Source organism: Thermobia domestica, chromosome 17 (genome assembly GCF_964235325.1).
Source record: "Thermobia domestica chromosome 17, izTheDome1.hap1.1, whole genome shotgun sequence".
Taxonomy (NCBI): Eukaryota; Metazoa; Arthropoda; class Insecta; order Zygentoma; family Lepismatidae; genus Thermobia; species Thermobia domestica.
In genome coordinates, this window is record NC_137470.1 from 21,992,738 (window position 1) to 22,018,121 (window position 25,384).

The 25,384-nt window shown below is 36.2% G+C and overlaps 1 protein-coding gene across 1 annotated transcript; it reads right to left on the reverse strand.

The window, feature by feature from the left end:
- Window positions 1-4,715: 4,715 nt before the first annotated feature.
- On the reverse strand, window positions 4,716-5,018 carry LOC145673956 (uncharacterized protein FN1951-like). Its single transcript, XM_081743775.1, has one exon. The coding sequence runs from the start codon at window positions 5,016-5,018 to the stop codon at window positions 4,716-4,718; it is 303 nt and encodes a 100-aa protein (XP_081599901.1).
- Window positions 5,019-25,384: the final 20,366 nt, after the last annotated feature.

Below are 25,384 nucleotides of genomic sequence, written 5' to 3' on the forward strand. Positions count from 1 at the left end.
CGCATCGTACATTTTGTACTATATCAACTTTATGTATGTTATATATATAAAAATAATAATTAATGACACATCACTAAAATACACTTAAATCACTGACGTTAACAGATAATAAAATGTAGCACTGTACCAATAAATCAATCAATATTTCACCAATAGTAAACATAGACGAAGAATAATCACACAAGAAAGAGTTAATTTATCAATATGTATGTATATGTACCTTGAAAGCATCTTCTTTCAATGTCTTGGGAAGTTCCTGTCTTTTCTTACGTATAAATTATTGACGTAATATTTAAGATACATAGCAAAATAAACTAAGGCACATGGTCTTGTTTATAACATTGAACTTGAAACTGTAGAATGCTTAATAAGCTCAGCTTCAGCTGCGAGATAATCTAGGCCAACCTGGTGGTTGACCATATGCAAAGGACGTAGTGGAGTTGAAATAACTGCCACCAGATGGCAGATGTTATCGGCTAAGCTTCATCCATGTCGCTGGGCGTGACAGAATACATCAACTGTGAACTGCTTGAAGATGTGTGATTATTTTTTGTTGCTGTTTTTTGGTGAAGAAAAAAGGGTGTTATTTTATAGTAACGTTTGACGTGTTATAAGGTGAGTATTATGTCATAAAAATATAAGAGTATGAGTAATGGAGAAATAACGTTCAGCAACGTATCATTCCTTGCGTCGGTTGGTGGACAAATGGTCGTGAGGTCCAAATTTGATTGCTGATGTCCCGATGTCCATAGATCCTCTTCTTCTTAGCCGTGGTGTGCTGCATTTTGGTACGGAAAGGAGTTGTGAGGAGAAAACAAAAAAAAAAAAAAAATGGGAGGAAGGGAATACTTTTTGAGGTTATCAGAAACATGTGACTCTGTATATTTGTATCTAGGATGAAGATTAAGAGAGGGTGTGTAACAGAAGGGGCAAAAGGTGAAAAATATGGATGTTATAATATAAAGAAATAAAAATTTTAGCGAAAATTTGGCAAAGGAACCGTGGGAAAATGTAAACATGAAAATTTCCGAGATGGCTGACAGGATGCTATGAGGGAGAGATGGGAGTTTTCGCAAAGACTGTGGGTATAGTAATGGCCGATATTTGTTTATAAACAGAAGGATGAAGGCAAAACGAATGACAAGTTATAATAGCTGTTTGGGAGGGGAACAGAAGAGTTCAAAAAAGGATAATGATATTGGGAGAGTAACATTTAACTAAAATAACTGTTATTAGGCTTTTGAAAAGGGTTTTCAAAGTCAAGGCATCTAAATGTGGATGTATCATGCGTGGATCCTGTGGCATGTTGGGAGGTTGGTTGGAAAAAATAGTGGAAATGAGGAAAAGAATGGAAAATTAGGGTGAAATGTGGTAAAATGAGTAGGATATCAGGTAACATTATTGTCCGAAGACTTACTTCCGGTGAAAAGCATGGTTGGCAACTCTGGCAAAAATATAAAGGTATCCTAAAAAAATTGCTCAAGGAAGTTAAATAAAGGACCTGTCTTTATTTGAGGACTGGGAGGTTGATTTCTATGAGATTATGAGGGTGATCAAACTATTTGAGTAGAGGTGGGTAGGAGCCTGTAGAATTGAGACAATAGAAAAACATGAAAAAAGAAGAAAAAAATAGTATTAGTATAAGTACTTCATATTCATGATTTGACCAAATGCCCAAAATGTCTAATCGATTCCTATTATAATCTTAAATACAATTTCCTCAAAATCATATTCTAAGTGACGGGGGCTTATTATATCGAACATAAACCTAACCCATTTCCTGATTAGGTTGGGAATACCAGGTAAATAGAGTTTGGATTGGGTTTTATCGCCCAATACTCGATTGTGTTAGTAAAATTATGTTGGAAATAAAATAGGGAAGAGCAAATCAAAAAAATGGGTCCCTAAATTCATAAAAATAGATATTTCGGTAATGATTCTCAATTTTATATGGTAATGCGAATATACGTTCTAATATCTTCTTCTAGATGCTGTTTCACAAAATGCGTGAATTGCTCGACATCTCAGTTTCCGTATCCACTTTTACGAATACACTATATAATTTGAAATGTACGAAGATTTCACATTAGAATTCCTTAATTCCAAGACGGTAGAAGGCGGTATTATAATCTCTCTACCAAAACTTCCGTCACTAACTATCAATTCTGCCGGAGATGAAGGTAAACTCAATTCTGACACTGAATGTGCATTCTCATTTTTGTTCGAAGTGGTGAACTTTTCTGGGATCACTTCAGATTCTTCATCTCTTTCCTCAATCTTCTCGTTACATTTATTCTCAATACTCTACATCTACAGTGGCGTATCATCACCAATTTTTTATTAAGCTCTTCATTACTCTATAGAGCAAAATTAAACTTACAATTGCAATGACGTTTTGCACAATATCTAGAAAGTAGCTCAAGTTTTGCAATGAAAATTCCGTACACGCACTACATTTTCTACAAAGCCATATAAAATTGAAAATTCCATGTTCTCTTAGCAAATAAATAAGTGGAAGAGTGATGACGATATTCCAAATGATAATAATTCCTGGTATAAAATATTCATGCTTATAGATAGGCATCTTAATGGGCGTCTGGTCAATTATCGTAAATGCTGATATATTCATATGTCGGATCGAAGAAATCCAAACATCATTAAGTAAAGATGAAACATTAAAAAAATCATTCCCTTTATACGTAGATCGTAATAGCATCAGATTATTAGAGACAAGCTGGCTCGGAAAAAGATATAAAAATACAGGTTCTGTAAGATCATTGTCGAGACACGGAAAGTCCGATCTGACGAAAAGATTTCTCTCCACAATTGATTTAGTATTGCATGGTATTCGAATTTTAAGGTCTCAGTATAATCTGGCTTCTTCTGGAACTCTAATAGTAGACATATTTTCTCTAGTTTTCAAAGTTAAAAATTCTAGCGGGTGTGTTAAAATAAACTCATGCGATCCAAAGTCTATAATCTGTGCTTCTTTCGAATCATAGCATGTATGGTCACAATAGTGTAATATTTCCCTGACTGTAATTGCAACGAAAGCTGCTTGAGCACAATTTAATAAACGAGATCGTGTCACAGTGTGTGTAGTTATCTTAAATAACTTTGATTGGCTATAATGACAAGCGAGGAGGCTTGTTCCTGTTATTGGTATAAGATCTTTTTATCTTGATACTACCATAACTTAATGCTGGATATCCACGGTACAAGTTTGGTTATATACAGCAAACGGAAGTGGCTGCACATCATACAATTCACACGAAGGCTGTATTTGAACAATCGGAATTTTCATCTGTAGGTAAATGTACGTATCGGTGATTAAACAAATCAAAATATTAATGGAATAATACATTTCCAATAATGATTATCTATGGCTAACATATCCATTTTTAAAAATGATGTTATCAAATTCAGACAAATGTTCAAATTCATGCAACATTTTATAAGGAATTATATTATGGTTCAGCCTTGCATCTGTGCACATCTGAATTGTCAGATCACATTTGAAAGTTTGTAGAAACTGCACAATCTGCGCTAAATCGAAGAAAACACTTGAATGAACAAAATGGCCTCTTTATGGACTCGATTCGCAAGCTTATTAAGATGATCTCTCAGATTATGTTCTTGATCCAATATTTTTGCCGAAAAGTTTCTAATTTTCTGAAAATTATCCTGTATCTGATCTTGAAAACTTAAAAATTCTGAAGTTGTGTTCTGATTATATAGATTATTTTTCAATAATTGTTTTTGTAAACTCCTTGTAAATTCCTTCTTATTTATCGAAACAATAGAAAAACTGTCAGTTACGTCACAACACAAATTTATTGCTTACCCAAGGAACCTTAGCAATGCACGTGGAGATCTTGTTGATAATCGATGAAATCTTTGATTTGGATTCCTTAAAAATAATCGTTAATATGGACTTGCAGATCATGTAAATCTTTCGCAGACATCTGGAGCTAGAGCGTCATTTTCGTTGCAATGCAGATATTCAAAAAGAGAAGAAACCTTAACATCATGTGGAAAGGAATGTCAAATTGAAAGATAATGTTGGTACAACACAACATTTGTGAGTTTACGGAAGAATAAACCAGATGTTATTAGGAACTCGGTGTTATTAGATGTTACATGTGGGAAAGAGAAATATAGGACAATGTAGCTTAAGACAAGACAGGTTATCTGAAACACAAATTAAACCTAATGAAAAAACTAGAGTTCTCACATGTTGTGTTTGTTATTATCTCTGTTAGCATATATATATATATATATATATATATATATATATATATATATATATATATATATATTAAATTGCCTTACTAATTTCAATGTTTCTTTTTTTCCTAGGTAAGTGGAATGCCTATTAGAACATCTCAGTACTTCACCTAATTATATTTTCAACGCGAAGATAGAAAAATCATAGCTGAAACTATTTTGGGACATGGTTTAATACTTCCTCTGGACCTGCACTTTAACAGAACAATGGACACATAATTTTTTATGGTGGTGGTAAAAGGTTGTACTAACATACTGCAAATTAACATCGAAATAGCACCCTGTTAGCCCATTAAAAAACTAATCTCCAGCTTAAGTATACTGTATATATAGTTTATGCTATTGTAAAGGACAAAAAATATTCGGGAAATATTCGTTCATCACTTTTTCGTAAATAATCTGATTTTGTTTGTCGAATTGAACGAAAATTATTTTTCAAAATAATCGAGGTACTCCTCGAGATACTCCCTTACTACGTTCAAAGCAATTATTGCAGCTTCCAATTTCGGGTAGTTAAATACTCCTGTAGCTATATTTGGAAAGGCAATGGTCGTTATGTCATTGTCCATAGCCAACTGTAGGGATTTCTCATAACACATCCTTAGTCGCTTAGCATTTTTATCATCAGGGCCAGATACATGCATAACGTATTGTACAAGTAGGTTATATCCTGGGGTCAATACGACATTACCTGGGTTCAAGTGACCAATTTTCTTGCACTCCTGCTTCATTTCACTTCCCGTCAAAGACTACCATCAAGTCTAAACCTCCTCTTAGCTGCAACTGGGTGTTGGATGAATTTACGATCGCTTGTCCTACCAGTGACGCAATAGACCCATAATACAATGCCACTTCCCGGTTAATTTTCTCCTTAACGGCAAACTTTGGTTTTTCTACATCAGCCATGGACTTGGTATCGGGTCCGGTCTTGTCCCACAAAGGAATTTCGGACATCAATTTCACATCTCGAATGAACAATGAATCGGCTTCACCCGTGCCTTCCTTTCCTGATACTCAATCAAAAAGGAATTATACTCCTCCTGCTGCTGAAAATCATTTTCCTGGACTCCTTTACCCAATATTTGTGTGTCCTGATCATCTAACTTTTGCAACTCCATAGATATTCCCTTGTCAGGTGGATAATAATTCCTAAGCCGATCTATAGAAATGGAGTATACCTTAATCTGTTCTCTAGGTGTTCGAAACTTAACATAATAGCTGTTATCATGTTTATTGGACACGATGTGGCCAGGTCCAAAACACTTTCCCTAAAAAGCAGCACATTGTCCTCTTTTTCTAAACAGATCAAAAATCCAAACCGCTTCACCCTGCTTGAATTCTTGTTGTATCCTCCTCTTGTCATAAGACTTCTTGGACGTCAGGTGTCGGTTATACAAATTTTCCTGGGCTTTTTCGCGAATGTACCTTTGTCGTTCGAAACTGTCTTGGTTTTCCGAAAATTGACATTCCGTACTCAACACGACGGAATGCAACAAGCGAGGAAAAATAGCGTGGAGGAGTTCGAAAGTAGAATATTTCATGCTCAAATTGCACGCTATTCTATATTTCTCACTGCTATTTCTACGCTCCCAATACAACAATAACCTTGAACGTCAGCGAAATGTACTTGAGTCCCCAGTATTTTACATAACTCCTTAAATACTTGACTGGGAAATGCAACACCTCTATCACAACAAATTTGAGTGGGTATCCGATACTTCAATATGACGTTGTCATATATGAAAGTACTAACAGAAGCTGCAGAAGCATTTGGTAGAGAACCAGTAATACAAAACCGAGTTCCTTCATTTATGACTATAATTAGAAATTTGTGGTGTAAGGTATTATTACTAGGGTAGGTCCCACCAAGATCCACATAAATTCTAAAGAAAGGATGGACGCTAGGATGTGTCTAAAGATTACCGAACTGTTTTCCGTTCCTCTTTTTTTAGCAACTGACAAGTCACACAAGATTGGCACTTATCATACACATTTTTTCCTTGTTAGGGAAATAGACAAACTTTACTAAGAGATTGTATGTTTTGGAAAATCCACCATGGCACTCACCCAGTTTCCCGCAATGATGTTTCTCATATACAATGTCTCGCAATTTCGATGGCACTGCTAATAAATAAACTTTACCAAAGTGTGTCTTATTCACTTTGAATGCTACATCATTCTTCAAAACAAAATACGATGCCTGTGTTTCATAAGCTGGATCCTTTTCTGCTCGATCCTCCAAGTAATCAATAATTTTCTTCAGTACCGCATCTTCACGCTGTTCTTTTGCGATATCAATGAGAACCATGTCTTCGATTAAGAAAATTCTAGGGTCAGACCCACTCTCTTATCCATCTTCCTTGTCGCGACTGTGTTTAACAAAACGAATCAAACCTCTATGTTGTTGGTACTTTTAACGTGGGCGATGGTAAAATCGTAACTATCAATCTCAGACATCCAGCGCGCTAACTTCCCTGTCAGGTTTTTACTGTGGCGAAGGAACGTAACAGCTTTGGAGTCTATATGGAGATAGAAATGTGGACCCACAATGAAATATCTGAAAGAACTCAGAGCATACAGCAGAGCCAAGAGTTCCAAGTGGTACACAGACAAATTCCTCTCTGAAGGTCCAACTGCTCGACTGGCATATGCGATCGGCACTAATTGAGCTTCAGGTTCGTCTGAAATAGGTTGTTTTGCTACAGCTGCGAAGCCCTTCTTGCACGCATAGGTGCAGATATGTAGGTCCCTCTCTGGTTTGTATGCCATCAAGGTTGGGACTTCCAAAATCACTTTCTTCAGAGCTTCAAAGGATTATTGTTGCTGGATTCCCACTTAAAATCTTTGTCTTTCCCAAGCAGAATTTGAAGAGGATAAGCGATTTTCGAGAAATCCTTAACATACCGTCGCACAAAGGAGCACACTCCTAAAAAAACTTTTTAAATTCTTCTTCGTACGTGGACGTTGAAAATTCTGAATCGTGGCTAATATTCGATAGACACTTGCACTCCAAATTTAGAGAAACGATGTCATAACACTATCAAAGAATAATGTGCGATCTTTGTCTTCTCGGGAGACAATTTTAGTCCCCGTTCTGTAAGTTTTTCAAAAAGGACCTTCCACTAACACACCATCTCGTCTACAGATGACGCGATAATGTAGAAGCCATCCACATAATGCATAATATTTGTGCTTGGAACGCCTGCTAACGTCAATTTGACCAGTCTATTAAGCGCTGCTGCGGAAGAAATATGTCCCATCCGTAGGACACAATATTGATAGCTTGACATGCCTGGTATCGAAAAGCCTGTACCTTCTTTCGACTCTTCTGTAATAGGAATTTGAAAGAAACTTTTGGTCAAATCGCTCGAGGTATAAAGTAAATGACCTGCCATACGATTGATTATGTCGTCCACCGACAGCGTCGCAAAATTCGAAGGATATGATTGTAAATATAGTCCACGTAAATCACTTACAAATCGAAATTGATTATTACGCTTCCTAATCAGCAAGACTGGCTGGTTCCAGGGCGAGATTTTTTCCCTCAGAATCCCTTGACGAAGCATCTTGTCTAACTGCTGCTTGATTACCCTACTGAGATGATAAGGCACTGAGTAGGGCGTTTTGTTCACGGGTCTAGTATCGGATAGACGAATTTCATGAAGGTAGCCTTGTGCGAGTACTGTCCTTCTCAGACCTACACCAAACATCAGGAAATTCGCGTATGAGATTACAAAACCTTTCTTTCTCTTCTGAATATAGCTCAGGATTGACGTCGACACGACTAGGATCACAAAGTCGCCCCGACAGCTCCTTTTTCTCCGGGGACGGTAGGCTTTCTTCAACCGATGAAAAGCTCCTCTCCTCAGACTCCTCTGAGACTTTCCCAAAATCTTCAGCATCCCAAAGATGTATACCTTGTCGCAGTTTGATCTCCTTAATGCTGGGATTCGTGACATATACCACGGGTCATCCGCCATTCACTATCACACATGTAATAAAAATGTCCAGTATTTCTTCTATCCGGCGAGAGGACGACAATAATAACTTCTTCCCCGAAATATCTCAACAACTGCTTAACTTCACCAGAGTATGCGAGCGAGGTGGTAAAATCGTGCTTTCTAATACTCCAAAAATAGCTCGATATAACTGAACGATATCCCCTAACGCAAGCCTAGACGTTGAGACTTTTGACAAATTGACTTCTAAATTCCTTGGAGGCAACGTTTTCGAAGGAGGGCGTCCGAATCGAAAGATGGTTAAATTTTGCTTATGGTAATCTAAAACAGCCCTGTGCTTTTCCAAAAAATGGCGCCAATCAAAGGCCCATAATCAAAACTTGGAATAACTCTGAATACACGAGTAAACCGTTTTTAGCAACCCGAAATTTTAGTAAAGCTATCTCAGAAACTTTTATAGACTTTCCTGTTACCCCCCGAAGTCTAGTATAAATACGAAAATGTTTAGCATTTTCTGGGACCAATTTTCTGGGAGCAATTTTCCCCCAGACAACTAATTTCGCTGCCGCTGTCAATCATCAGTTCTACGTGTTTCCCGTTCGTATGAGCTAAAACATGAGGCAATTCGTTAAAGAACACTACAGGGACTATGATGCAACCTTGAGTAGTTTCGTCCTGATCATCTGCTATGTCTGCGTGTTTAAAGATGGCATACGGCAATATCTCGCAATATGATTAGCTAATTTGTATTTGTAACAAATAATTTGGCCTCTATCGAACCCTGACCTGGCGAAGAATTAGTATTAGTGGAGGACGTGAAGTCACCGTTGGACTCTATATTGGTATTGACATTATTATTCTGACTTCTGCTGTTTCGATTACCGTTACATTTTCTTTGGTAATCGTGACCTACATTTTTCGGCTGATGAAACTGCTTTTTTCTATATTGAGAATCATGGCTTCTTTCACAACTTGTTGAAGGAGCTAAGGCTGAAATCTGCAGCGCCAACTTTGACAGTTGTTGCTGTATGTCAGTAAACGGATCGATTGCCGGTTGGTTCTGTTGAGTCTGCTGGTTTTGCAAGAATACTGACTGTGCATTATACGGCTGAACAGTAATCGGAGTTTGAACCCTTGCTTCAGCATTACTCTGAGTACTAGCATCTATGCTAGTCGAAGAAAATAACGACGACTGCAAAACAGCAGAATTCTTTTTCAAGAATTTCTCTAATTACTTACGCTTCAGTAAAAGTTTAGTCCTTTCCTCGATAATTAGGTCGTCCAAAAGGTCACTGACCGTGTTATACTCTTCCCGTACTACAACTTTAAAGTAGTCGGTCAAAAGTCCCTCGACAATGAATTGTAATTGTTTCTTTTCATCGGCAGTCGGAACTGCCCGTAAAATTAAATCTTCCTTCGCATAAACATACTCTAGAACGGATTCTGATTCAATTAGTTCGCGGACCCGCATCTGAGCTTCAGATAATTGATCCACCAAATTGTCCTTGAAAACGTTTATCAAAGCTTGGTTGAACTGGTCGTAAGTCATTTGGGCAAATTTGGGCTTTCTTTCTATGCCAGCAAACCAGTTTTCACCGAGGCCACAGAGTGGGATCCCCAGCACCAATTTTCGTCTCATACCATCCCATGAATTTATACTAGCGATGGTCTCATATCGTGTGATGTACGTGATTGCATCGTCACCCAACCGGGCGTAAAAAGGCTCCGGGTTAACAATCGTGCCGTGCATGGGCGGAGGTGGATTGTTTCCCCCTGTAGTCATACTACTACAACTAGGACCACCAACCGTTAATTCTAAAGAATCGAGAGAAATATCCGATAATGTTCCGAAAATACTACCTTCTTTTTAAGTTGTTCTAAATTATTAGTGTGAATTTAGTCGATTTTGGAGACGAACAGGCCGCGGGATCGAAATAGACAGTATCACTTAAGTTAGAAATATCCTCTAAAGGTATAAAAAAATTCGCCCGCTAATATACGCAACATGTAACACCACTAATAAAGTCATTGTGTACAAGTCAAGACCTTAAATATGTTATATCCACAACAAAAACTAAATACAACACATAAAACATACACAAGAGGTATTGAGGCTCCACCACTCTCCGGAAAGGAGAGAGAAAGAAATGTAATTGTAGAATAGCATAGGGAAGGTTGTTCAAAAATTAAAAAAACAAAAGAAAACAACTTTCGTAGAGAATTGGTGGTGGGGAAGTAGGGATGATCCTAAACACTTAAAAAAAGAAAACGGTTTAGAAATTTGAAAGAAAACTAGCATCGATTACCATCTTACGCTGATGAGAGAAAAATCAGCATCCCCATCATCTTACGCTTTTGCATTCGGTTGGAATGCTTTCGTCGTCGTTTTGAAGAAAGAAAAGAAACAACAATCTTTATTTGGGAAATATAGCTCACTGGTAGATTTGTGAGAGCGTTTTTCTTTTGTAGGGCATGTGGGTAGAAATAAATAAGAACAATTATTTAAAAATAGAGTCGAGGGAAGGAAGATTGTTGGGCGTTTAAAACTTTGGGTACGTGTTCCGTACCTTAGATCCTGGACGTCGACTGGTAGTCTCCATGTCCTAGCCTCTGTACAAAATTGGCGTGGAAGTTGGAATAGATCTCTCCCGCTGTTGCTCACACTCGCTCGTCGTGTACTTCTCCGCTTCTCGTGTGCTTCTCCCATCTTCCGGGTCCTGGGACGTTTTTACACCAATACCAATCAAAGAAGGAAGATGGCCGTCGAAATTACGGAAAACATCCAAAGTACGTACGTGTAAGAATTCAGGAAAGTTCAAGGTAAATGTAATTCTCGATTTGTTTAATAATTTTTCAACAGTTACACTACAATTCGGTTACATCAGGTTACATAAGTTACATAAATTTACCAAGAATGAAGAATGAGGAATCTTCTGCTGAAGAGATTTTGAAATGTTTGCTGACTGTGTTATTATTCCAAGTTATGACTGTTTCTCATCATGCACAAAAAACAAAGAAAAAAAAATAAATCGTTTTTAAATCTTGATTTGTTTGTATACTGAATAATAATAACATGAAGGAAATCAAATATCTGTACACTAATATTATGCTGATAGAAAGATATGAGGAGCATCCTTGTTTGTACAAAGTTAAAGTCCTTTCTATCATAATAAGCGTGTGCGACGAAGGGCTTTAGAAGAAATGGCGGCTGAAATCTCTTTTTTTATTTTCGAAGCCATAATTGCGCTCTTCTCCAGTGATTTGTTTACTACGTCACAACAATATGCTTATCAAAATGCTACCGTGTAAAGGCATCGTATACTTTTGATGCCATAGAATATTACACGAGATTCTTGGCAGCAGATCTGCTACAAGAAATAGCACGATAAGTACTTTGGTCTAAAACTAGCCTTAGATTACAAGATTTGTCATTACTACTACTGTAGTCGCAGCATACAGGCAAGACCTACACGTATTACGTTCAGTGTTTTTTTCTGTCTTCTTGTTCTTCTTCTTTAAATTTACACATTTGAAGGAAAGTAACTTTAATATTGGAAGTTTTATACTTGATTTTCTACAGTACAATAGATTGTTTCAACTGCCTTACATTTTGAACCATAGCTTCGACTTTACTATTAAAACTGGCTTCCAAATATTCGACGTCCCTTTTTTTGACTGAGCAGCAGTTCTACGCACAATCAGACTGAATTCAACTACACTTTGAAGATTTGTTACCAAATTTTCACATTTGTCGCCTTTTCCCCCCATTTTACTTTGCATACAAGTTACCTTATTTTCTAAAACTTTTATGTGCTCATGGAGTGTACCAATTGTTGTTTCCTGCGCATTCTGCTTTTAAGCGAGAATAAACAACTCTCGAAAATATCCATACACTTAGAGAAGAGTCAGTTTGTTTTCATTACCTTTCAACTCTTCAATCACAAATTTTAATTCAACATTAGACTTATCAATTTCAGTCTGTACTCGATTGATGTAGTTTTCAAAATTTTCTTTGGATTGTGATTATTTAAAGAAAAGCTTTACAATGTTTTATATTGTTTTCAAGTCTAGAATGTTCCCCCGCTAAGTAAAGGACACAAGCGAGTAATGTGACTCGGATTGTTCATCTAAAATGTCAAGCTTCTATTAAAAATATCAGAATTTACTTTACTTGAAGTTAGTAGTTTATATTTTATTACGCTTACGTTTCATTTCAGGACAGTATGTAGGTAATCAATTATTTTTTTTTGTTAGTCCACACTTCTTATCATGATTACAACTGTTCTACGTAATCTTCTCGATATTTCCTCAATGTTTATATTAATTTAAAAAAATATATATAGACGGTAATAATGCTTTAACATTATCGTACGTTAAAATAACATTTTTTAAGTATATCACTACTATCATTTCTCTTTTTACTTTAGATTTTTTTTAAAATGTTTATTCTTTATCTGCGTTTGAGATTTGCAGACAATTGAAGAAATCACCAAATAGAAGTAAATGTTAATGTTTTGGTAAAATTTGAAAAACTAGTGTTATATTAGTAGAGGGGTATTCAAATAAGGATTTGTAACGAGAAAGTCCCATCTTCTTACTAACCCACGTTCGTTTTTATTGTTATTAATAGTATTATTATTATGTGGTCAAAGTGGATGAGAGGTAGAGCGCTTACCTCTGGTGCGTGGGGTCCCTGGTTCGATAAACATCAAGTAAGTTAGTAGTTGATAACATTGTGTCCATAGGTTTTCTCGGTGTTCTTTCGTTTTGTCCCACATGCTCATTCCACCAATTATTCCATCATTCACTTATCCCACTCATTCTTCTCACTTAACCTAAAGGGCATAATAATCGTGGGACGTTAAACTAAAAGATTATTTTCTTTAATAACTTATCAGAAAATATATGAAATGTGTAACAATTTGTTCCCAAGGTTAGCTTCCAAACGGAAATAATTTCTTTGTTAATATCATTTTTATGTGTATTATGAAAAAAGTTATACTATTAATGTTTGGCAGATACCGGAGTATAATTCTCTATTATAGCTGGGCAAAAATACATTAGTTTACATTTTATTTTCTGAAAAATAAATCTTGAATCCCAATATAGCCTATCCACTTTCATCTTATTTTATTTAGCTCAATTTGACAACCCATTGATACATGCATGACCTTTGGACAACGCCTAGTTATACAGAAATTACGAATCACAAGTTTGGGACACATGTTATTAACCACATAGTATATTGCCATACTGGTAATGCCATAATGGAAACTTTACAAGTACGAGGGAGATTCAGAAAGTAATACCTTCAAGCCGAATACTTGGCCAATACCGGGTGACGTCCGGTTGAAACAGCGGGCTGCCATTGAATTTCTAACAGCGGAAGATTTGTGCCCGGAAATATTCATCACCGACGGCGACTCGTGAATACACCGTTATGACCCAGTAACAAAGCGTGAGTCGATAGAGTACTGTTACACGTCCTCCCTCCGCCAAGAAAGATCAAAATTATCCCATCTGCTGGCAAAGTGTTGTTGACATTTTGCCTCATCCTGTCTATAGTACGGATCTTGCACCCTGCAACTTTTGCCTCTTGCTCAAACCTAAGGATCACATTAAGGGTCAATGCTACAGTTGTGACGTGGAAGTGGAAGCAGGAGTTCGGAAATGATGCCGAAAGCAGCCACCACAATTCTTCGCCTACGGTACGAAAAACTTTGTTTCGAGTTGGCATATATGTGTTGAACGTAATGGGAACTATGTTGTAAAACTATACCATCATTTGTAGCTGACATTACAAACTTTCCACTGATACCTATATCGGTGCTATCTGTCAAACACAAATAAAGGTATCACCTTGGAGACATTACGTTCTGAATCACCCTCGTAGATACCTTGATATCAATTTCATACTAATAGATGGTATGATTTTCGTACAGCGTCAAATTTTAAGATTTCAAAAAAAAAAAACTTGATTAAATTTTCTCGAAAACTAAGCACGAGGATGTCGATTAGTAAGAGAACAGTACGCAGTGGCATATCTAGAAGGTAAAAACTTTGAGGCCCAGGCAGAACTCGGACTATGATAGGTATATCATGAGTTGATTTTAAGTTTAACGTTTCTTTCAGCAGCGAGGCTATATAAGACGTGGAACTACTGATTATTGTGGAACCGAACAACATGAGATCCGCCGGGAATCAAACCCGGTTTTCCCATATCAAAGGAGCCTATGATAACCGCTTCGCCACGAAGAAGCTCTAGGTATGTCACGTGTTTACGCAAAGCAGTTTGAAATTTGTTTACGCATTTCGTTAACAGGAAGTAGGAATAAAAAAGAGTAACTTCTTTGAGCAATTACAGCTAGACATCAACAATTAATAAATTGTAGGCAATTTTAGGTACGGTAGCTAATCAAGTGGGATTTTGGATTTTGATTTTAGCGTCTTGTTCAGCAGCGAGGCTATGTGAGACGTGTAATCTGAACCACATGAGCTTCCGAAGGCAATCGAACCCAGCTCTCTCACGAAAAAGGCACGTACGATAACCCCTTAGCCACAAAAGATCCCATGAGTATTTTGAGCACATAGTTTTTCATCGAAAACAGCTTTTTCGATTGTCGTATTTTTCTGTTGTGTGCGCTCATGTCATCTGGCAGGAATTTCGAATGCAACGGATGGCGTCCCTCTCTAGACGCTCATAGTTGTGCTGAATGTCCCCTGGGAGGAACTAAAAAGTTTCTGATTTGCTACTGTCGTTATACTTGCTGCTATGTCGTTGCATTTGGAAAGCAGTAGACATATGCCACCAGGACCGACTCTACGATGTGTGGAAGAGTGTGTTTGCATGAAGCGGCAAAATCTGTCATAACTATATTATTTAAAATAAATGTTTCTTGTTGAAAACATACTTCATGATGGTGGTAGTTAAATTTACTAAGCTGGCCTACACTAATAAATCATGTTTTGGTCGCACTACTTTAAGATCACATGGATAGTGCTAAAGCAAATGGTCAAAGAAATTCCAGCATGAATTGCATGATTGTTGTCAAATACAAGAACTGAATTCTCGAACAGTAGCGAACACCTGTTCCATTTAGTTAGTTATCATAGTTTTTATATGAAACTAGTCTTGTTCTTGTCACAAACAATTTCCTTAGCACCGAAGGTGGAAACAAGTTTTTCTAAATTTTTTGAACAGATGTAGAGGGAAGATCAAGAAATAAAGATAAAGCAACTAGTTGCACTGGAGTTGCAAACTCGATATTGAATTATATGTAAAGGATTACCATCTTTCCTCTGCAGGTGTGTTTGCTTTATCTTTCACTAACATAATGGATTATTATTTAAATAGAAAAACAGACACAACGAGATTTAGTTGAGTGTTAAGGCTTTTCTGAGTGCGAGTGCATTTTCACTCTCCTTTGTTATTCAGGATGGTGTAGCATACTTGAAACCGTGGCTTGGGGCGGCAAATTGCCTACGGCAGTCCCCGTCTGCCATATTACGAGACATCGTGTGTTCCTGTTCCGCAGAAAGAGGGTCAAACTGTTTTTTCTTTACGTTCAGCGTTGCCATGTTTCGAAGAACAGGAAAATAATCCAATGCTTGTGTTCCTGTTTCATAGAAAGATAAATTTTACTTTTTATATACGTTTGCTGAAAGCCTGTACTGTATAGGCTCATATTTGTATTAAATGTTGAGAAATTGATTCCATTGTAATATTGTAATCACGTGTACAAATTGTAAGAGAAAATATTTCGTAAATTATTGTGAAAGTCAAGATGTCTGGTATATCAACTCATCCTAAAGTGAAAGGAACAAAAAGACAGTGACAATGGAACATTAAAAAATTGTTCACATCTATTTTGATAGTTATATGCATTGCGCGGAAAGTATTTCGCACATTTTTAACTCCTCTTCTGCTTATGGCAAATAAAAACTCAGTCATTGTACACACTCATGCTTCAGCAAATTAAAAAAAAGAAAGAAAACTGAAGATTGTTGCTTCCAGTTTCATGTTCAAGAATTTGTGACTGACTTTGAACAAGCTGTAATAAACGCTACAAGAAAACATTCCAGAAAGCGACATTACGCGTTTGTTTGTTTTATTTTGCCCAAACATATGAAGAAAAGTACAAGATATTGGATTGACTCTACTTTACAAGTCTGACAATGATATGAGGAAATAGGTTAGAAGAACAGATGCACTTCCACTCGCTCGTCTTGAAGATATTCCAAATGCACTTCCACATATACAAGACGATGCACCGACATGCCAGAGGCACAGGTTTTCCTAGACTATTTGGCAGACATCTATGCTAACCTGAATGCAACCTTCCACCCGTTAATACAGCAATATTTTATTTATTTATTTATTTATTTTATTTATTTATTGCGGAAAAACAACATGCAAATGCCTAATTACAGTTTTCCCTTATTGTAAAGCGTATTTAATACACCTTAAAATACACATTTAATAACATACTAATATGACCTCAATTCTATCGTAATACACTCTAAAATACACATATAATAAAATAATAATATGAAAGCAAAATATACGTTAAAATACAGATAGCACGATATACAGGATACAACAAATTTATGTAGAATGAAAATTTTGTTTGTAATTAACAATATCTATATCTGGGTGTTCTTGTGACATCTTATTATACAATATACACATTTTTCTGACAGGCGATACATCTAATGCATTAGTCCTTTCGCTGAGAGATGGAATATGTCACTATGGGGTCTCGTTGCTCTACGTGGGACGCGAATTTTGATTTCTGATAACAAATATTCTGAATCTATTGCACCATGAATTATTTTATGTGAGAATGATAATATGAAATGACTTCTTCTGCTTTCAAGAGATTGTAATGAATATTGGTTTCGAAGACCTTCGTAGTTCTCAAATTTTGGATATATACCTGTTTCTTTAAATGTCAAAAAGTGCACAAATTTATTTTGGATGTTTTTGATTTTATTTATATATTTCTTAATATTAGAACTCTATATTATCGCTGCATATTCCACCTTAGACCATACATTGGCAGTGTATAATGTTTTGAGAGTATTAGTATTAGAAAAATCACCTCCTAATCTTATCACAAAGCCAAGATTCCTAAAGGCCTCACCAATTACCCTGTTGATATGAATATCGAATGATAGGTTTGACAACAGAGTGACTTAAGATCAGTAACATAATCCACTCTCTCAATTGGCGTTTGATTAATAGTATACGAATTGCGTACATAGTTTATTTTCCTGGTGTATGACACTACTTTACATTTTCTAATATTTAGTAGCAACTTGTTTGATTCACACCATTGGCAAATATCATTAATGTCATTTTGCAAAGAAATTGCGTCTAATTCCGTGGAGATACTACGATAGATTTTTAGATCGTCAGCAAACAAAAGTTTGTGGGAAGATGTTATTACAGGTGGTAAATCGTTAACAAATGGTATAAATACCAGAGGTTCTAAGTTCGATGCCTGAGGCACACCAGAGTCTACGACATATTCCTTAGTTAAAATATTCTTGTATCGAATGTTTCCGTTGGCAAAGATAGGATGCTATAAATTGTTGAAGATTCTGGGAAAAATTGAATGTCACAAGTTCACTGAGAAGTATATCATCATTAATTACGTCGAACGGCTTCGCGAAATCTGTATAAATTACATCTGCTTGTTCCTTCTTATCCATTTAATTAGCTATAAAATGTGAGAGTTCTGAGAGATTGGTTATAGTTGATCTCCTTGGCATGAAACCATGTTGAAAGGGAGATATTATTGACCCTACATGTGAATAACTTTTTTCGTATATAATAATACCAAATATCTTAGATGGGACAGGTAGTTGGGTTACCGGTCGATAATTTTTTATTTGGTCTGTAGGACAGTCTGTTTTGGGAATTGGACAGATGTCACCAATCATCTATTTCGTAGGAAATGTAGAAGAAGCTATTGACTTGTTAAAAATAACTTGTAGGGGATGTTTCAGTACTTCTGACAAGGGACATCACCCAATTGTCCGGCTCCGATTTCAATGAAATTTTTGTTGCTGATAGAGGACATGTATTCATTACTTGTGATGACAGAAATTTTTGCCATGGTGCATGTTTTCTATTTTTTAATAATTTTTAAATGTTGTGATGTGCTTAATAGAGATTACTGCAGAAGTCCCTTACTACCCTTTGTAAACGGAATGTTAATGAAAGAACAACCATGTAGATACGTATAGGGCCTAGGGGGTAGTCGTATGGTACGTATCACCTTGACGGCAGCCATCTTGAAATCCGCCATTTTGAATTAAGGTCAAATTTTTAAATGGGAATAGGGTAATATGATACATAATTTCGGACTAGAATTTAATCAGGAAGACAATGGTGAAGTTATTTTCAAGATGCGATCATTTGGTGAAAAGTTACAGGCATATTAATAGTTTATACTTACTATGTGCGTAAGTCCCTTACCTCCGCTTCTAACCCGGGTATTAATGATAATAAGTGGATAAAGGTTTCGGTAATACATATTATGCCTAGAGAGAAGTGATACGATAAGGGTATCATTGACGGCAGCCATATTGAAATCCGCCATTTTGAATTAAAGTGAAGTTTTGAAAACTGAAAACCATAGCATGTGGCACCAAATTTTAATAGTAAATTTTCCCCAAAAGCCAATGGTATGCTTATTTTTGGTCTATAGTTAACCAGTATGAATTTATGACTCTTCTAATGTGCACGAAACGTCCATTATTCGATCTTTCAAATTGGCAACACTCCTAATTTTCACCGCATGTTTTAAGATTCCAACTGGCACTTTGAAATTGTTTCCATGGCTCATGTTTTCTAAATTTATTACATTTTCTAAGAGTTGCGATTTGTCAGTTTTCAACAATCTTTCTGAATTTTGAAGACTTGCCATGTAATTACTAATTTCCTAGGCAGTGTAATTATTTATTTTAACCCAGAGTACATGAGGAACCTACGGACTTATGTGACGTAAAGAAATACAAATGGAATTGTAGGAAATTGGTGTAACACGAACTCAAAATTATCATGAAATGTAGCCTACATGTTGCGCAAACGACAAACAGTACTTTTTTTAAATAATACAACTTTAAAGGAACAGCAGCTATGATAGAAAATATCAGAGACATAATATGACTGTTCCCAACACGCTGTTTTTACCATGAACAAAATATGAAAACAGGTAACTTGTTTATAAAGAGGTGTAACTTAATCGAGTTTCCGATCAATACTGATTATAAATCTTACAAACATGAACCATCGTCAACAATCGCTAGAAAACGAATGACTTTTTTGTCTGACTAGCTAAAATATTGCCATAGAAAATAAATAAATAAATAAATATATAAATAAATATACAATAAACAAATAAATATAAAACAAAACAAAAGACCATCCATTTACACAATCACAACAATCATATTTCGTTCCCTTTTCTTAAGTGAATTTTCAACTTATTTCTCGTCTTATCTACTATCCATTACAAGCTACGTCTCCGGTATTACCTGAATGCAAAGTTGGAATTCTTTTGTTCTGCGATGATTCATGTCAGTAAACGAGTTTTTGAAGGACAGGTATACGAAATAAATAATTACATTTCCTATGAAATTAATAATAACATGGCAAGTCTTCAATATTCAGAAGGATTGCTGGATGCTTATCCCAACACTATTCATGCGGGTTAGAAGCAGAGGTAAGGGACTTATGCACATAGTAAATATGAACTATTAATATGCCTGTAACTTTTCACCAAATGAACGCATCTTAAAACTAACTTCACCATTGTCTTCCTGATTAAATTCTAGCCCGAAATTATGTATCATATTACCCTATTCCCATTTAAAAATTTGACCTTAATTCAAAATGGCGGATTTCAAGATGGCTGCCGTCAAGGTGATACGTACCATACGACTACCCCCTAGGCCCTATACGTATCTACATGGTTGTTCTTTCACTAACACTCCGTTTACAAATGGTAGTAAGGGACTTCTGCAGTAATCTCTATTAAGCACATCACAACATTTAAAAATTATTAAAAAATAGAAAACATGCACCATGGCAAAAATTTCTGTCATCACAAGTAATGAATACATGTCCTCTTTCAGCAACAAAAATTTCATTGAAATCGGAGCCGGACAATTGGGTGATGTCCCTTGTGAGCAGCCTTTAATGATATATGGTGGTATTTTGTCCGGTCCACAAGTGAACGTGGTTTAAGTTTTTTTAATAGCATTCTTCACATCTTCGTTTCTATAAAGTTAATGTTTAATTTGTCCAGGATTTCTTAATTATTGTGTTGCTCCATAGAAATAAGATTTTAGCTCGATTTATTGTGTGTCACTTGAAAATTGCCATAAACACGTTTGCAATATCAGCATCGTCACTCAAAGTTTGACCATCATAATGAAAGATATTACTTCCCGGGAGAGTGTTCGTGTGTGACCTCTACGCCGGTAAGATTCGAGAGTATTAGGTCAAGCGTTTTGCCCAGGAGCGTCATTTCAGATTTTGCTTGGGGGGGCAAGACCCCTTGATATAAGTAAAATTTCGCGTTTTTCACTGATTTACTATTATTCTATTGATAAAATATATATACATCTCAAACTAAGGGGGGGCAAATGCCCTTCTCTGCTTCCCCTAAATGACGCCCCTGGTTTTGCCGTACGAGTTTTTAATATTATTGAAGGTTTGTAAATTATAAAAATTCATTAAGTGAAATAACTCTTGACAGGTTCCAGTAGATAGTGAAAAATTGAAATCAGTTCCCGTGACCTGTGAGATATTATAGTCGCCTGTCAGAAGAATGTTACTCTTTGATTGTAGTACACTAAATATGTATTCAAAATATTCTCTATATGTTGATTGATTTGACCCAGGTGCAAAATACACAATACCAATATATATACAATTAACCGTATCTACAAAAACTTTTACTGTAATACAATCAACACCAGGAATGTCTGGGGAAGGAATTTTCTGCACACGATATTTTTTATTTACAGCTAATACAACACCACCACCCAATTTCTTACCAGAAGTAACAATATTTCTGTCAGCTCTTACCACGATATACCGCGAATCAAAGAATTCAGAGTCATTATAACTGTTAGTAAGCCAAGATTCAGTTAATGCAATTGCCTGATAGTTGTTACTTAATACATTTTCGGTCAGTGTTCTTAATTTTGTACGAGTTCCCCTTACATTTTGAATATATATATATATATATATATATATATATATATATATATATATATATATATATATATATATATATATATATATATATTAAAATAGCCATCTTTCCTCTTAACTATATTGTCACTTTCACCCCTCACTTCGAATGTTTTTGTACTTACGGAAGTGTCCTTGGTGCACCCCCCTCATGCTGATGTCTTTCTGCCTGCCTTGGAATGTCCAGATTGAGGGTTGGGGGAGGAAGTGGATACTTAGTTTTCTTGTCGCAGATGCTGTCAAGATTTTCCTTGTTCTTGATTGACAGCTGCTTTAGGCGATTCAGGTGGCTGATTGTAAACTCCCTCGGCCTGGTCAGTTTCTTGGAAATACCTGTCTTCACTGTTCTTCAGTTCGGCAAGCGTGATATTTTTCCCTTCAATATACAAATATCGGAAATTGATATTTGCATATTTTCCTTCTTTGCGCGCTTTCATTAAATAATATTGTAACTGCTTACGTTCCTGTCTTACAGAACTAGAGTAATCTTGGTCGACGTGAATGTTTGTACCCCGAAGTTTATTTTTATTTTTTAATACGTGTTCCTTTTTCTTATCACTTAAAACTTTACATACTATGGGTCTTGTTCTGCCCTGACACTTTCTTCCAACGCGGTGAGCCCTCTGTATAAGTTGGTCATCAGTTTCCATTTGCAGTCGGTCATTTAGCAAATCTCACGCTTTTTTTCTCTGTAGTTGCCTGGTCTTCATTCCCTTCTTCCTTCATCCCATAAAACACTAAATTTTGTCTTCGTGACCTGTTCTCGAGATCGTCATTTTTTTTCTAAGAACGTAGTATAGCGATGTAGTTCACTTATTTCACTTGTCACTTCCAATAATTTCGTTTCAATGGTATCTACTCTGTCAATCAGTTTTGTTACTGTTTCCCTTAACGTTTTGATTTCAGTTGTTAAGCGTTCATAAGCTGCACAAAGGGATGCCACTTCAACCACTACTTTTTCATTGGACGCGCTAACAGAATATAATATATCTTTAATTTCAGCAATGTCATTGCGTTGAGTGCTAGGAGGCCCAGGATGCTGCTCTACACCCCCGATGATTAACCAAGTAAATATTATTAATCCGTAGGGAAAAACACTTTCGTATAGCCTGGTGTATTCACTAACAGAACATAATGATTCTTTCACAGCAATTTTAAATAAGCCTATTCTGGCCCTATAAATTCCAAGCTTAACATCCATCACGGTTCACTGCACTCAGGAGCAAGAGAAAAACACGTCCACTCACTACCACTATTTGAAAGTTTACTTTTTTATATTGGATTGTTATTTGACCCCTTACGTTGTGCTAATTATATTTTTGTTAATGCATCATGACAATAACAAACCAATTTGATAACAGCAATAAAAGCACGAACCATGCCGAGGTTTGGCATTTTAAGTTCAGTAGGAAGTAGACATAAATCATCCCTATATACAGATTCATTCTACTTTTGAAGTAAGCACTGTCCGAGAATGTGGCTGTTGGAAGCAGGCAATTTAACTTCTCGGAGAAGATTGTGAAGATGTTTAGACAGTCGTACTCGGGTTCTTAAGAGTAGGTTTCGGTTTGACGAGGTTGGCCTTATTCCATACTTTAATGCAGTATCACATTGCATTTATTTGGATAGTTGAAATTACAATCCGATGAAAAAAGGTGATATTAAGAGTCTCACTTGTCATTCATTCGCAATGATCATTCGCAATGATGATAACTCGTCGGTTTTCGAATGCTCTAGGTAACCGACTAAGAGTAACGCGACTGAGCGAATGTAAAAAAAAAAAAAAAAAAAAAAGTCTCACTTGTATACTAAATTTATCACGTAAGGTTCATGGCATTATTGTTCATTGATATATATATACATATAGGTGTGTGTGTGATTTCAAATATTTGGGTGTCAAGTTTTGGGGATGTGCCCCCCATACACCCCCTAGCAATGTCTCTTAATCTCCCCCAAACAAAAAAAGTGATGCTACTGGTAGAGTTATCCGTTTTAGCAGCGAATCTCTATGAGACGTAGATTTACAACTTATTGTGGAATCCGAACCACACGAGATCAACCGGGCATTAAACCCAGTATCACCCCTAGGAGTGTTAGAGGGACATATAAAAATAATCAAAAATACCGATATTTGTGTCAAATCCATAGTTTGCGCAGTCGCTAAAATAAGGTGACAGTCCCGATAGCGTTCATTTGTAAATTCAGACCTATTGGTATTAGTCAAAAAGGGGCTATAAATCAAATGTCAAAGATGACCATGGCCGCCGATTCTGGGTAGGCCAAAGGGCCCTAGTCCTCCGAAAAGTTTCCATGAACTCCGCTATGATTTATTACATTTTCTTGGTTCTTTACTTCGATATTTGACAACGATCCACTCCCCTCGCACCGAGTACATGACCTTTTGGACTTTCACAATTTAATTTTAATGCAAATACATATCCTGTAGTATAAAAATGCATGGGTAAATTTACACACATACAGACACACACACACAAACGGTGGCAATGTTTCTGCCAAGACTCTATGTAAATCATTTTACATTTCTAAAGTTGTACAAAAGGACACACATTTCGTTGTAAATAACTTTACACTTGAAGGTTTATTTTTGCACTAAATTATTTAAAAATACAAGCTCAATTTTATTCTGAAACACGTATTTCGTTTCACAACTTTGAAAGTGTAAATTGATTTACATAGAGTTTTGTCAAACAGATTGCCACCGTCTCCATTTGTAATTTTACATACATACGTGCATGTAAGTACACACGCACGTATGTAAATTTAGAAGATGATCTAATATATAAAGAGATAATATATCTCTTTCACTTCATCGAAACGGACAAAAGATATTCTGTACACTCAGGCTCGTCGAGAGCCAACTCAGGCTCCGGGGTTGAGTTACCATCGGGCCCGGTATATTTCTAAAAACTAGTAGACTGAATCTCGTATATTTACTATTTACATTATACTAATTTTTTTAAAATACTTATACTAATTGCATTACTAGAGTTACACTTCGTAATTTACAAAATAGCCTTTCTTGCCTTGCTGCTAGCAAATGCATCTTTGATATCACTAAATTTTGGATGACGGGCTAAAGTAGACTCCAATATAAGAGTTCCCAAGTCGGATAATATATGTTGAGTCATCAATGACCGAAGGACATTCTTTACGCTTGCAATTACACTAAACCAGGGCGCAAAATTTCAAAGTCAGACGCACTCGCCGGTCCAAAAATGGTGGTTGCCAGTATCTCTCTCGTACAAATTATGAGAGGTCACCCCCAACGGACTTTGGGTTGACCAATATATTACATTAGGGCATATAATTAACAAAAAACACAATTAGCTTCAGGAGAATCAATTTTTAATTGGACAATTCATATAGAAGTTAAAAAATATCTCACCTTAACGTTTCACGTTTTTGTAATGTATTTTCCAGGCTTCAAATTCCGTGTTTTCTCTCACTCAATAATAATTATCTTTGTGCGAAACAGAAACTGCGTAGCCTTGTAAGTTTAGGCAGAAACCATTCCTACTGAACTCTGGTCGCCAGATCTAAATTCATAGTCGCCAATGGCGACCTGGCGACCGGAAATTTTGCGCCTTGCACTAAGCGATCTTTCAGCCTCCCCGACAGAAAATGGTAGAGTACAAAAATACGAAGAAACAATTGCAACATTCGGAAAACTGGAATGGTGTCAGAGCAGCACTGAAGTTGGCACATTGAACCGCTTGTATATGAACCACTTCATTAATTATATCGTATGTGTTTTGAAAGCGCCATTTCTGTTATACAGTGTACTACTGCTTCCTCTTTCTTCTAGGAAGGAAACTATTTTCTTTTGATAGAGAAAGTGATTTGAAGT